Genomic DNA, 15,851 nt, shown 5'->3' on the forward strand with positions numbered 1-15,851 from the left:
GAATGCTGATTTTGTAACATTACAACATAAGACAGTTACTCATAAAAGCAGCTGTGTGGCTGTCAAATTGCCCCTTCTAGGGACAGAAATAAAACCAGAAGCTGTTTGCATGTACTGTTTGTTGTTGACTTCTGGATATATTCTAAGATTAGTAAAAGAGATGAAGTAAAACATGATGTAGCTCTCTGGCTCCAGTTGAGCTACCCTTAAAATAAACATTGATAGATTTATTAATTCATTATAAAATCAAGCCAATTTCTAGGGCAACAGAACAGTGCTGTTACTCCATATGTCTATTTTCCTTGCTATGAATAATAATAGTTTGGTGTTTTGTATACTATATGTAAAGGAATATTGAGCTAAATCTAAAAACAAAGGTTTAGTTGAATATGTTAGTTTGTTGGTATTTCTAACAATTTTGATATTTTTCCCTTTGTTCTAATGATGACCTTGGTGAATTCTGACCCCCTACTCCCAGGTCCCTCAGGTTAGCCCCATAACTCCAACATAATAACTTTGCATGAAAATGAATGTATTACTTTTGTAGTGTCTAAATGTAGATATGTGGAGTCATGTTTCAGACATACCTTTTAATTTGTGGTGGGAAAAAAGTGCTCAGAGTTGGCTTTCAGCCATCTCTTTCATGTTGTTGTGGGACTGACATTGGAAGGACACAGTTGCTCTGCAACATGGTGAAAGACCATGTGGGTCTAGATTTGCAAGGCTTGTATAAAGAGTCCCCAGCTGTGAAACTTGTTTTAGCTTTTTTTCTTCCTCAGTGCAATTGGAAAAAATATATTCTCATTTTGAGCTTTTTTTAAAAAAGCACGTTGCATTGTGCTCCCATGACTTGCTGCATAATTGCATGTTGCAGCTTGGGCAAGTGACAGTAGCAATTTTTGTAAATTTTTGTAGCACCTGCTACTGTTGATTTTTGAACACTCTCAAGTGACTTAAATTAGATGTTTCTTTTATACCAACAGTATCTGTAGGAAAATTTATATAGACTAACAGTGATGCTTTAGATTCCCAACTTAGAGCCTTTTAAGTTTTCAGTGCAGAGAAATCCGTATTTCCATTGTTTAGCTTCACCAGCCCATTTAGAGGAAATGAGGAAAGTCCTTCCCTTCACAAGTATTTAATGAAAATAAAGCTCACAGCCATGCCCTCCCTGGCACTAGGGCAGTGGGACAGAATTCGTGAGAACATAGTAATTTCCAGATGTTAATTGTAAATTTAGTGTATTAGCACGGAGCACAAACTAGCACTTGGGAAGATCTTAACATTTGTGTCCAGACTGAAAATGACTTGGTATATCTATATAATAATAATGATGTCTTTAGGTTTTGCTATGATGACTTTCAGGCAGCAAAGAACTGATATGAAAATTTAATAAAGGAATAAATTTTAGTTTTCAGCCTGCTGTCCTAAGCACCACAAGGTAGGAAATGTGGTAGTCCCTGATGTTTGAATCCTATCTTTATGCAGCCATGTCAAAAAAAGGGAATGTGGCTTTACCTTTTAATTTAACTGTGGTCACCCAAGCAGTAACCACACTTTCAAAGACAGCTGCCCTCACGGGGTGCTGAGAGGAACTGAGCAATTGCATCATGCTTTGCTCCATCCTGTGACTGTGATCAGCCAAAATTCAGTGATGAATTCTACGATTTATAAATCATAGCAAAACTTACCTATCAGTGAAATATAGTTTATAAGTACTTAACATTAACAATGAAATGTCCATGTCATTATTTTTAACAACGGTATTACAGTTAGCATTCAAAATACCTGATAATAAACCTGATGTGTATTTATTGTCGTTTTTAGCTGCAAATTGCATGGTGATAAGTTGATATATTTAAATAATTTCATTGACATGAACTACACAAGTGACACAGGAGCTAAAATACATATTAATTTAGGAGCATTGTAGGGACAACCAGCTTATCTTTCGAGAGAGGAAATTTTAATCATTTTTCTAAGGATGTTATTGCATGCCATTCTCCATATAACCTTGAACAGGCAAATTGGCATATCGAAATATTTTTATCAAGACAAAAAAATGCCAGCAGTGAAGACAACATTCTAAATTTGCAAGTTCTGATGTATTTTTGTTTGCAGCACTTGCAGCCCTGTTGATTCATATTAATCCTGCTTACAGTTTCAAAGCCTACTTTTCAGTACTGGAATTGTGTTCACAGATAGTTGAGGCTCATACTTGATTAGTGGTAATAAGTCCTTCTGTTAGTCACACTTCCCTCCTGCCCAAAGCAGAATTTTGCTCAAGAGTAAGTTGTAATTCACTATTTGCCAAGCTCCTGGCCCTGTGTGGCTGAATACTGTCAGTGAAATGGTTACGTACTCCAGGCCCTATTGTGAGCAGGACTAACCAGTTATAGGTCTTAAGCTGTAATGTTAAAGCAATAATACATTCTCTAGTGAAGCTTTAAGTTTGCTGTTAAATGAAGTTTCAGTAGAATTTCAGTTAAATTTGTTTCAGTAGAGCCTAGCGGACAGAATAACTTGTATCTGAAAATACCGATGTTTGTGTATTCATGTGTGGTTTTATGCATGCATGTGGATTATACTGTAAATACAAAATATGCTGGTGAAATGGGTTGTTGTGTAGTGTATATGCTGTCATCTGTACTATTTCTAACTAGTAATCTTGTTTTGTACTGTGTGATGTCTGACCCTTCTAACATCGATCATTGGGCTTTGGTGAACTCTGATCCTTCCAGGGCCTCCAGGTTAGACTCTTTAACTTGGGCAATTTGTTTTATTGCGTTGCACTTGATGTAAGAGAAACAGATGTTCTCCTGTAATTCTGTGATTGTCTTTTTAAGGGCTATGATTACTCTGCAGATCATATGGGTCATGCCCCAGATGGTAACCTGGTACAATTTTCCATACGTACAGTACTAAACCAGTATGAAAGAGCAAAATGAACACAAAAAAATCCTTGCACGATGGGATGTTTTCTGTAGCTGAAACTGCTACAGGATATGTGTGAAATCTGGTACAAAATTGCTATTGATTTAAAAAGGGAAGGAATTCTATACTCAGATTTGCATGCAGAAATATAAATCATCAAATTTATCCATTTGGTATAGACTATGAGGATGTCAAAGGAGGTGTTAAGTTATTCAAGGTTGCAGGAGGACTGAAAATCCAGCTCATTGATAAATGTTGTTAGATTTGTACTACGGGAGAGAATGTCATAACACTGTCCTGCAAAAAAAACTTTTGTTAATCCAATTGTGAGCTCTAACTTGTAAAATGTTATTAGCTATTGCTGCACTTGCTTATTGTTTATTTTGCCACAAATTAATACTAGTTACTTTCCATTTAGATGGTGGGACAAAGGTGGAGGTCTCATTTTTCAGTTTTCCAGATATCATAGTTTCTTTTATACCCACTGCTTTGCTTTGGATTAATCTGGCTGTAGCAAGGGCAAAATATTTAAAAGACCAGCCCAGTTTCTCTATTAGATTTACACTGAGTAAGTCTAATAAAGAACAAAAAAATCAGCTGGAGAGACAGTCATTCGATGAAAGAGTTTCTGGAACTCACGTTGTTATGTAGGCAAGGCAGAACGATGAACTTCCTGCTGCCCAGCAGTCAGGAGACAGTACACATGTGCTCGTTAATAGGTACGTCAAATTCTAAGAAGAAAGGAGCACTACAAGTGTTTACACTGTACTGTGTTAGTGTTGAAACTAGCTTGTAAAAGGATTTCAGGCTGTTAAGAGGCATTTAAGACATAGTGAATGTAATGCAGATCAGCAGAGGGGATATTTGTACCATCTAATTTTGGGTTTCTTGGCTCCTAGTAAAGGCACTGGTCTGGTTACCAGTAAGCTGCTAATGCAGGTGAGCTGCACTGTCTTCTGGAAAGACCTGCTTCATCAGCTAGATAAGGGGCCTTGGTTCCTGATTTGGGTAGTGCAAATTCCTCTTAATTGTTTTCCTTCTAGTTTACCCTGAATTTAGCATTGAAATAGAGCTGGGAAGTTAAGCCAAACTATCTTTCTCTTTTGTTTTTTTCAACACCGAAGGCACAAATTTGGGAAGAATGAATGGCATATACTGATGTGTGCATATTTGTTCTGCAATGTTAAGGTCCACCAGGCCCAGAAGGTCCACGAGGGCCACCAGGCAGTGGAGGACTTAAAGGGGAAAAAGGGAATCCAGGTCCACCTGGTCCACCTGGCCTGACTGGTCCAAAGGGAGATCAAGGACCACCTGGACGCCAGGTAGGACAAGAAAAGGAGTTTTCCCCTAGTTAATTTTTAAATCCAATAAAAATGGAATATATTTGGGTGGAACATGCAATTTAACATAATAAAATAAAAACTAAAATGTGGTAGCTAATATGTTGTCTTGTAGCAAGGTAGAGGATCTTTCCCTAGCTATCCCCCAATATCTAGGCAGGATGTCCCTGCTATATTCCCATGGGAGCTGGAGCTATTGCAGCCTTGTGTTCCCACTTGCTGACAGTGCCCATGGCCTCAGCCCTCCACAGCCCCCAGTGTGCTTGGTTGTCCCCCAACCACCTGTTCCATTCTGGTTCTCTGGAACTGCTGAGATGAAAGAATAACATGAGGCTCTTCTCTTCAGGGGGATCCTGGTCGTCCAGGCCTGAATGGAATGAAGGGTGACCCCGGGGTTCCAGGCGTTCCAGGATTCCCAGGTATTTCACTGGGTATTCCCAGGTATTTAACCAGCATTTTGAGTGAAAACCTCCAGACACAATAACAAGTCTGTTTAGGCCATTCCTGCAGCAGACTTTGTAGAACAGCATGTTCTTTCACTGGGTAACTGTGTGAATTTGATGTTTCAGGTATGAAAGGTCCCACTGGACCCACAGGACCTGCTGGCCTCACGGGCAGCCAGGGTCTGCCAGGCCCGCCAGGTAGGAGTCTTGGGTAGTGGCACTGTCACTTTTGCTCGCTGTCAGTAGAATTTGTTACACAGATGTAAGACTGAGTTGGTCTCAGCCAACAGTCAAAGTGAAGCGAGCAAGATCTTCAACACAATTCCAACCTATACATTTTAGCCCCTACAAGTAATTCTAATGTGTTTTATACTCTGTATCTAGTCTATATGGATTAACTCCTGTGAGAGGGGTTCTTAGAGGGGGTCACCAAAAGTACTTTTTTGTCCTATATATACACTTATTCTTTTTCGCAATGATGGAGCTCTTGGCTTCTGATTTTGAAATAAACTGTTTCTAATGGTGTCTTCCACCTTGGTTTATCTAATACCAATCTTTCTTCTCTCAGGCCCACCAGGATTACCAGGTACCATTGGACGAAACATAGTTGTCAAAGGTGATCCTGGTTCCCCGGGTCCTCCAGGACAGCCTGGGTCCAAAGGGCCACCTGGATTGCCAGGGCCACAGGGATTGCCAGGTACGATCCAAGGTGGCATGAGGACATGACTAGAAGTGCAGGTGGCAGTGCCAGTGACATGACACAAGCTGCAGAGATAAGTTATTGAGCTCAGTAAGGGGCAAGAGAGAAATGCAGGTTAATAGATGAACACAGGATTCCACTATTTACCTCTGGTTTAATGGGCTGTTCTTATGTATTAGAAAGAAGCAACAGATGAGTCACTGACAACTTGAAGATTACTGTAAGTGAGATTTCAAGAGCTTTTATTTCAGTTATGCTTTTGTGTGTTCTAGGTCCAATTGGTCTTCCTGGTGACCCAGGCAGAGATGGACTTCCTGGTTTTGATGGTCCAGCAGGACGAAAAGGAGAGAGAGGTCTTCCAGGCCAACCAGGTATGGTGTTTATGCTATGATGACTCACTGGAAAAAGAGACTTCCATTTCTGAATGGAGGCTAATACTGGGAAGTAAGATCTTTGCTTCATGGCAATAATGATAAAACCATAATTTTAGGATTTTCTTAATGCAAAAATATAAGCAAATGAACATACTTTGATTTGGAATATTCTCAGCACCAATACGTTGCTGATAATTGCTGAATAGCATTGTCAAATGCTTTACCTCAAGTTTAATGGCATCCCCTTTGCAGCACAGATGATACAGAAGAGATAATGAAAACTATAAGAAACTGAAGAGAGTCATTAGTAAAATAATGCTTATTTTGCATGGAAATTATGAATGGAGAAAAACAGACTTCATAAAAGAGTTCACCAAAGTCAGAGATTGGACTACTGTTTAGATATTATTTACAACTACTGAACTACGATTTGAGAAATCAGACTAGGCACTGGGACAATTTTCTAAAGGTGACAGATATTAAGTAGCTCTCTATTGCAACTTGTGAGAAAAAGTATTAAAATTAAAACAGTTAAAAAGGAGACAAAAATTCATAACACCTCTTTTTCTCTGAACAGCTGTATGAAATCTGATAGCATTATTTTAGTAAAAAAATGTAAATAATGACTCCAGAATAACACAGTCTAAATATTTGTATTTCCTGATATTGCTGTTTAAGAATAGCTTTTTCTGATACATTTCTCAGTGACTTGACTCATTTTTGCTTCCATTCAAGGCTGTTATAGCTTATTTCCACTTATAGTAACCTATGCCAAAACTGGCACCAGCTTTTCTATTCATTTTGATGGGCTTTGGCTCAGGTGTTACCACACCATGGCCTGGAGTGAGACTTGCCCATTTCTGGCTCTGCCATTTATTTTGTGATCTTACTTAAGATATTTCAACATTATCTTAAGCTGCACACGCAGATATGTTTTGGAAGTGGGAAGCTGATTGAAGTCATTCCATTGGCTGCCATGTCCTCTGCAGTTATCATAGTGCCTGACAGCCCTGAGAATATTTAACTTCAAAATACCCCTGCAACACAGAGAAGTTCCATTGTTACAACCACCTATGACAATCTCCCTGACTCAACCAAACTTAAAAAAAAAAAAAAAAAAAAAGCTGGGAAGACAGTGTTAGCAAATATCAGGTGCCTTAACACACAAGCACTCAATCACAAGACCAACAACCTTTCAGAGCTATGTTAATCCTAAAAGAGCAGGCAATGGTGTTAATCAATACTGTGTATTGTGTTTCTCTCCTGTGAATAGGTTCACGAGGAATACAAGGACCTCCTGGTCCTGATGGCTCACAAGGCCCACCTGGTCCACCTGGAACAGCTTCTGTTGCTCATGGATTCCTTATAACTCGGCACAGCCAGACCAAGGATACACCACTATGTCCACAGGGAACATCAAGAATATATGATGGATTCTCTCTTCTATATGTGCAAGGAAATGAGAGAGCACATGGCCAAGATTTAGGTGAGATATTCTGTATGCTCTCTCTTTAAGAGGAAAAATGTTGTAGCTGCTTCTTTAAATGCTCAGGTTCTCTGAAGACACAGCAGTCTTGGAGATTTCCTAAATGAGGATGGGGATTGCATACTAATACCTGCTATCTCTAGAGGATGCACATTGTAATTCAGGATGAAAGAATGTAAACCAAAATGGAGAAGTGGTTTCCCCCATGTGACACTCTGATAGCACTTGCTGTACACTCATAGGAAGGAGAGGAAGGATCCACAAGTACTCCTTCTCAAAGAATTGCTATAAAAAGCAATTGCTATATAATTGTAATTTCTGTAAAACGCAATGAAGTGAAAACTCTTATGTTTTACTCTGTAGGTACTGCTGGGAGCTGTCTTAGACGTTTCAGCACCATGCCCTTCATGTTCTGCAACATCAACAATGTTTGTAACTTTGCATCAAGGAATGACTATTCCTACTGGCTGTCAACCCCAGAGTCGATGCCAATGAGCATGGAGCCACTGATTGGGCAAAGCATCCAGCCATTCATTAGCCGGTGAGGCAAAGCAGGCCATCAGGCCTCTTAATATCTGGATAAATAGTACATCTTACCCATGTGTTTCCAACATGCAGGTTGGGTATTAAGAGATAAATCTGTCATGTTTTGTTCTGGGAGAGACTAGAAAAATAGTTTGTTTTAAAGTATTCGTTGTCTGCAGAGGTTCATCTCCCTGCAGCAGTGATAAGAGGCTGTACCAGCTCTTTTCAAACAAGCACTGTCTGTAGCCAGCAGTGCTAGATCATGGACAGGAAGAATATGGGAGCCATTGGCTTTAGGATTAAGGCACTCACATGGGGACTTTGAGCTTCCATTTTCAGTATTTTTTGTTCCCTTTTTCAGTGTAAGAATTCTTAATAAAACATACTCCTATTTTAATGTCATGACATGCTTCTCTGGTGCTTCCCCTGTGTCCAGATGTGTTGTGTGTGAAGCTCCTGCTATGGTGATAGCTGTCCACAGTCAAACCATTCAGATCCCTTCATGTCCTCCAGGCTGGGACTCCCTCTGGATTGGTTACTCTTTCATGATGGTAAGAATTGCCTGCTACTCCAGAAGCAGCTACTGCCCACCTGTGTCCTCAGCTGCTTTAGGACACTGATAAGAACTGCAAGGGTTGTCATTTGAAAGCTTTTACCTTCAATCACTAACCAAGGCAGCCAAGATTGACAGTACACAGATCTCAGCGTCACTGATGTTTATGGAGGTGTCTGACACCACATTGTCTCTGCCAAGAATGAACAGTGACTTTTCATAGCTGACTGCTGTGCTATGCAATTTTTAACACCTAAGATCCTTGTTTGTGTCTTTCTTTCCTCCACTAGCACACGAGTGCTGGAGCAGAGGGCTCTGGACAGGCCTTGGCATCGCCTGGATCCTGTCTGGAAGAATTCCGCTCAGCACCATTCATTGAATGCCATGGTCGGGGCACCTGTAATTATTATGCCAATTCATACAGTTTCTGGCTGGCAACTGTGGAGGTGTCAGAAATGTTCAGGTAAGAAAACCCGTTGTTTGTCTATTGCTTTATTCCAGAATGAATGCTTTGGAAATTATTCCAAAGATTAAAAGAGATTTGTTTATAGGGGTGTAGGGAAATTTAGCTTGTTTTTCCCCTCACAACCAGTTTTTCAAGTGTTTCTTTGGTAAACCTTTAATATTATGTTAAAATATGCTAGGGCATATTCTGCTTTGTAAGGAGGCAGATTCTTGGTGTGTCAATTCTTATTCACATTTTGTTGTAGTACCTTCTCTGAAAGTAGTCCTACTGTGTTTACTGTATTTGGAGCCCAAAAGAACAATTTTCCTTTTTTTTTCTTGCCAAACCCTTCAATAAACTCAAATATTTGGAAAGGTAGTTCACAGATATGTAAGGGATAGGACTGAAGGGCAAGATCAACTTTACTTCAGCCTTTTAAGGCAAAGGTTCACATGACTTGTTTTTAATGATTTTGTATGAAGGTTTCCTACCCTCCACGGCCAGCATTTTCTTCCACACTTTGCAGAAGGAACAGGATAACATTTTGGCTGCAAGAAAGCCAGTGGCCATTCTGTCCTCAACTTCTCTGCAGTCAGCATTTCAGCTGAAGTCTCTCAGCTCCTCCAACTTTTTCCCTTTCAAGTTGAGTAGCAAATCATTTCTTCACTGAAAAATCATCTCCTTTCATAGAATAAATAGCTACTGCCCTGTTTGTTTTCTGATAAAACTCTTAAGATTCCCACTGCCACCTGATTGAAAAGTGTAGCTTTGTGGCACAGGCTGGCACTGTGCTCTGAGCAGTGGTGGCCCCTAAACTGGTTTCGTGAAACCCCTACAATCAGGGTACTTGACATGATAATTCATCACTCTTCAGTTTTCTGTGTAGTTGATTATTGGTAATTCACCAGTGAAAACTTCCTATTAGTAACTGCCATGCACCCTTGAGATTTCTGTCTCTGTTGTTTTCTCCTTCCCATTAAAACATCTTCCTTCTTCATTCTATTTTTTTAAAGAAACTTTTAAGCCTTTGACTTATTTGTGTACACATATTACACTAACTATATTAATCTCTCATCTTGTTACCCTTTTAAAATAAAAATAAATTATTTGGTAAAGCTACTACTTAAATACAGCTCTGACTGTAGCAGTACCCTTCAACTAAGCAACCCAAAGGCCAGAAACAGACCCCAGAAATAGACTCGAATGTACACAATTCACCTTCCCCTCAGGTTATGTTTGTGCTCCATCACCTGCCAGACTGAAACAGGTGCTTAGCACACTTTGGGGACACTGAGACATTGACACAACTGAGCATCTGTCACCTGGTGCTGGCAAACAGACAGAATTATCTCTTTTAGAAAAACCCTCAAATTCAGGATTCATCCCTCCTCACATACTTCAGTTTTATATGAAACAGTGAATTCAGTAGAAGTTGAAAGGAACTGCAAACAGAAAAACCTAATCCAACCTTTCCTTTGTGTCTGTCAACCAGCAAACCTCAGTCTGAGACACTGAAAGCCGGAGACCTGAGGACACGTATTAGTCGCTGTCAAGTTTGTATGAAGACGACGTAACATCTTGGAGAATGGTTTATAAAACCGTTGAAAATTCCTAAGATGCACTGTCTTCCAGCTGCCACAATGGTGCTACTGTGCAGAAAGAAAAGAAAAAACAAATCCAAACTGTTTTAACCATGCAAATTCAAGTGTACCTCACTCGTGTGCCAAACTAAGGGTTGTTCAGTACATATTTGACAACAGGACTAAGATGAAAGAATTGACCTCTTGGAAACAGAAAAGAACACTTGAGGTTCACAAAGGATCAGAAGATGAAATTTTTCATTTCTCTCCCTGTACCAAAATGGCACCTCTTTGATCTACCAAGAGAATAGAGGAGAACACGACGCACTGAGTATGTTTAAAGTAACAAGACTGCAGTTTTGAAAAACATTTTTCATGGTGCTACTAACCCTACTGTATTTTTAATATGAAATTTTAAGCTTATTATCTCTTTGTAAGTAATTAAATGTGTATATTGTGTAAACACCTTTTAAATCTAAATTTTCAGTCATTTAGAAACAAACCAGACTGATCTAAAAATCCTTATGTTTAAAATTAAAAGATAAGACACTATTTTATTATGAAACTTGTGGTACAGAGAGAATTTACCCCTCTTATGCCAACTTATTCATTTAATTTTTCATTTCCTTCCTCAGTTGCCAATCTGATACATTTGGGGAATGCACAATTTTTCTCAAGTAATTTTGATCAGGGTTTTAAATGTTGTACACCATACTATCAGTGGTTTTATTTGTGCTTAGAAATCCCAATGACTTGAAAAGGGATTTTTAATCTTGTGAAAATATGTGACATTATTAGCCATATTCTATATCTCTCTTTTAAGAATACAAGTCAGTAATCAGTTTGGTTTAACCAAAATTGTCCTCTGGGAATATCCAGTTACCAAAGCATTTAGGGTGACGCTTATATGAAACTTCAACTCTGAAATGGTGTAATCATATGTTTTATCCAAAATAGTATACATGCTAAGAAACCTTCTGAAGAAAATAAAGCATATGCTGGTGGAAACCTTCCTATTTACAAATTAATCTTTTTATCTTATGTGAATTTGTATACATCCATAATGTATTCACAGTATACAGCAACTCTTGTGTATGTATAGTTCATATAAGGCCTTAAAAGATGGTGCATGCAGTCTTTCTGATGTCAGTTTGTAAGAATCACCTATGTATGTCTGAAGAGTGTCACTACTTGTGCAATAGCTGAAAAGTGATCACTTTAATATGCATGACTGTTCAGCTTCTATGGTCAGAGCATTTCATTTACCCTCATGTATAAACAGCTCCCTGACAATGCAGGACTGTCAAGTGACAATACTTTAATATTTTCGTTGTATATTGCCACCTTGACTATCAATACAACCTAACTTGTAAATTAATGAATCACCTCCATAAAGGTGATGTGTTTTTTTATTGAATACTGTTAAGTAATTTATCTGCTAATGGCGGTTCATTCTTACCTTCCAGTTATCCCTGTAAACATGGAGCATCTGACATCTCCTTGTTTTACACATTTGACAAAAGCCATAGGACTGGTGACTACACAGGTGGCAGTGATATACGATGAGATTGGTGCTGATTTCTAAAGCTTTGAAGTATGAAACTGAAGTTCTTTAGTTTAAAGTGCAAAATGATAATAGCTTTGTCTTTTTTTCCATTAGCTGCAGTTATATATGTTGGTAGAGAGTGGGAATTCAGCCATGTGTATCTTTCAGTTTAGTTTGGTTTGCTGATGCATGTAGTAATAAACTAAACCTGCTGCTACCTCCAAGTCAGGAATTTGTTACCAAAGCTGAAATAAAATATAAAGTCTCTTCATTGTAAACACAAGCCCTTATCTTGCTGCTGGCTCTGCAGAAGTCTAACATGAATGTAGCAGCCACTCCCTACTCCTAAAACAGCAGAAGAATGGATGCTAAGGCGAAGGAGATCTAAAAGGAAAGGGTACTCCCAGCCTTCCCTACCAAAACCCCATCTTGTGATTACCAAAACAAAGTGCTTGGATGTGGGGACATGGAATGGAGTGGACCATGTTTAGTAAACCAGTGCGTAACTGGTGCTTCTTTGTAAGATCTGGGCTTCTCCTGAAGCATGTAAAACCAAGACAAGAGAGCCTATTCCAGGCTAAGGTACAGAGCACCCAGACCTGCTGGTCCTGTGGCAGCTTAAGGGCCCAAAGCTGTGAGATGACCACAGAAAATTAAAGCATGTAAAGCAGCTGTGCTTGTGACAGGTCCGTTCTCTGGGCAAGAGTCCTGAACGTTAATCAGCTTCAGGCACAGAATTCCAATTTTACCAAGAGAAAAGTGGTCTAGATATGAAGGAACATCTTTTGAGATCTGCAGCAGCGAGTCAAGAGATGTTGGGTTAATTCCCACCACACCTTCTGTGCCTTAGAGAAGGTAAATCACTTGACCTTACTGATCTATAAAAGAAAACATGGTTGTTATTATTCTCTCCTGCTTCTTGATGCTTAGACTGTAAGCTCCTTGGGGCAGAGACATTGAGGGGGCTCAAATGTTGGTCGGGGCCTCTAGGTGCTATCTGTCACTATAAACATTAAAATACAGGTAAAAGTTTGTGTTTGCAGCTTTATTGTTAAAAAAGGAAAATATTGCTTTGACCATTGGAGCCTTAAAATAGTTTTCAACACTTAAGAATGCAGCTCCAGACACCACTTCAGCTCCAGTTAAGGCTCTTTCCTGATGTCTGCTATGTTTTTGCAAAAGTTTTTAGTCTCATAACTAATCACCTAGACTTGTGCTATTTCACTTAATCTCAGCAGGCACCGGGCTGAGCCGTTGGGGGCATGCCGAAGCCACTCGAGGGCACCATGTGGCTTTGACAGGAGCTGGGACAGCAGCACGGCCAGGTCTGGCCCTGCCTGTGCAGGAGGGAAAGCTCAGCAGGAGAGGGCGTTGCCCACTACTCAGGCTCAATTCTTGTAATCTGCTGCAGGTGGGGCACGGTAAATTGCAACCAGAATGATGAGTGAGAAAGTGCAGTTTTTCTTAAGGAATACTAGTTTTGATCCTAAAACCAGGATTTAGCAATCTTGTGCCTAGGCTGGATTTACACTGTTCTAGTGTTAAAAAAGAAAATGCTGTGCTTAAGGTAGATTTGGAGTCCCTCTAGAAATCCCATTACAAAGCGGAAAAAGCTTCCTTCAACATCATATTCACTGCTAAAGTGGGATTTAAACTTTTTAAACACTTCTGCAGCAGCACTTCTGTACCCTGAACTAGATGTCACACACAAATGAGCTGCAGAAGCCCTGAAGTCTGCAGCATTTTGTTCTCTGCTGTGTAAGTCATTTCCTCTCTAGTGCCTATTTCCAACAGAGGGTGCAGGAAGGATCTGTTTGAAAAAGTAGTTCTACAACTTAAAAAAAACAACATACTGATTTTGCAAGCAACAAATGCTCAAGTTCTAAAATCTGATGTTCTTCAAATATTTTCTATATACTTTGATACCCAACTGCAGTACTTCCGTAGTCAGTTTGCTGCCTGAACTGTGCTGCTGTGCCATCCGTGGGACACACCTGAGGGAGGGCTGTTGTGCCAGATTCAGGACCATGCTGCTGGGAGTAGTATTATGTGTTTTCAACAGGTCCTTCCCAGATGCTTTAGATAACCCAGCACTGCTGGGCACACAATCCTTCTGCTACTTCCACTAGAAGCACAAGCTGAAAACTGCACAAGAGACAGGAATAATTTAGTCTTTCCAGGTTGGTCTGGTGAAAAAAAGTGCAACACTTGCTAATGGGAGACAAGGGCAGTGATGAGCTCAGGGGAGCATTAAGTGTTCTACATTTAAAATGTAGGGTAAGTATCTAGAACTCCTAAGCTTTGGAAAAAAATATTAACTCTACCCCTTTGCAGCAGACAGGTGAGCACTGCCTAAGGACAGGAGATGACCATAACTGGTCAGTACCAGACACCTGCTGTCCTTACAAGGGCTCTCTGCCCCTTGGGTATAGCACAGGATGGGGGCTGAGGGTGCTCTGCCAACAGTAGCTTTGGTGCCCACTTAGCTGTTACCTCACACTCAGGCTGTAACCATAATCCTGCTTTAAAAAGTTGTGAATTAACTCAGAAGGAAACCAAAGTAACCAAAGATTTGGTGTGTTGCTTTAGCAAAAGGGGATGATGGGGAGAAGTTTCTATCTTCCAGACATGTACAGCAAGCTCTCCCCAAGACATGCTGCTTCACAGTTCTGCATGGACAAAGGAGGGAAGAAACTTCTATAGTTATTTGAGGAAACACTTGCTATAGCCAAAAGAGGATGCAGGGACTAAAAAAAAAAAAATGCAATACAGATTGAACTGATACCTGGTACCTCTAACAAGGTCCTTCTTCCAGTGTTGTGAACCACTCACTCCCCAGTATTTGGTCATTTCCAGTACCACACAGCTCAGGGAGATGCACAGGCCATGAGAATTGGGCAATGCATTTCCAAACAAAGACTTTTAAGATGTATTCTAGTGACTGTCTGGATTCAGTCAGGAAGTTTTACTTTCCTTTTGGCTTTAGTTGAGAGCTTTCACTATCCTTCAGATTCGAGAGGGTTCTGGCACCCAAAAGGGCTTGAAAAATCAGAGTAAAACTGTGTCCCCCTCACATACAAAACGCCACAACCCTCCAGCAGTTGGCCCATTTCAAATCCAATCAGTCAAAGGTAGTTTGACTTACTGTGACACCGGCACAAATCTGGACTGAGTTTGGATAATTGTCACTGTTCATACTGCTTGTAGGGCTCTTTCTGCTGTGGTTAAGCAGCCCTATGCTCTTTTCCCTCTCAATACAGGCTACACACTATGCAAAGGGATGCTAAGAAAGGGGCTGGTTTATTTGAGGAAAACCCTATTCTTATATAGCAAACTTGAACTTTCCGGGAGTTGTTTCAATGTACTGTTCTGAGTAACAGGGTAAGAATTAAGTCAGGTAATTTTAAAGAAAGGTCTTATCCAACCTATCACAGTAATCATCCACATTTATGGAGATATACACCTTCACATCTATGGATAAAAGCCTCTTTCTGTAGAAAAATATTTGCTATAGCCTTCATGTCAGCAAGGAATCTGAAAAAGCACTACCTTTTGTTGGCATTTTGACTTCAGTTGTTTTTACAGGTGGTGCATTACTTGAAATGATGAGATTATCTATTTGTTTTTGGGTTTCACATACTGAGACCTACTTACCGTATCTTTAAAACCAAAGTGTCACTGCAAAAGATAGACCAAAACACTCTTGTTCCCTCCTACCCTCAAGTCAGGCCCCTATCTGATAACACACTTCTAAAAATTTCTTCCAGGACTAGTACTTTTTGATCATGAGACTTTCATATCCAGTCTTGGACAAAGTTTGTGACAATTTTTTGTTCATGTCTTCTACATGTAAAGCAGAAAACATCTTTTTTTTTTCATTCCAAAGCTTAATTGTTTACAGGAACTGTGAATCCATGGCAAAGAA

General features: G+C 39.8%; 1 protein-coding gene across 1 annotated transcript in view; it reads left to right on the forward strand.

The window, feature by feature from the left end:
• COL4A5 (collagen type IV alpha 5 chain) overlaps positions 1–11,758 on the forward strand; it is a 75,578-nt gene extending 63,820 nt beyond the window's left edge. The window contains exons 42-51 of the mRNA XM_014886554.2: positions 4,123–4,256; positions 4,621–4,693; positions 4,844–4,915; positions 5,286–5,414; positions 5,690–5,788; positions 7,065–7,277; positions 7,641–7,818; positions 8,239–8,353; positions 8,646–8,818; positions 10,293–11,758. Of these exons, the coding sequence (XP_014742040.2) occupies positions 4,123–4,256; positions 4,621–4,693; positions 4,844–4,915; positions 5,286–5,414; positions 5,690–5,788; positions 7,065–7,277; positions 7,641–7,818; positions 8,239–8,353; positions 8,646–8,818; positions 10,293–10,374 (1,268 nt within the window). The 3' untranslated portion in view covers positions 10,375–11,758. The remainder of the gene's footprint in view (positions 1–4,122; positions 4,257–4,620; positions 4,694–4,843; positions 4,916–5,285; positions 5,415–5,689; positions 5,789–7,064; positions 7,278–7,640; positions 7,819–8,238; positions 8,354–8,645; positions 8,819–10,292) is intronic.
• The last annotated feature ends 4,093 nt before the right edge of the window (positions 11,759–15,851 follow it).

Source organism: Sturnus vulgaris, chromosome 14 (genome assembly GCF_052056855.1).
Source record: "Sturnus vulgaris isolate bStuVul1 chromosome 14, bStuVul1.hap1, whole genome shotgun sequence".
NCBI classification, from domain to species: Eukaryota; Metazoa; Chordata; class Aves; order Passeriformes; family Sturnidae; genus Sturnus; species Sturnus vulgaris.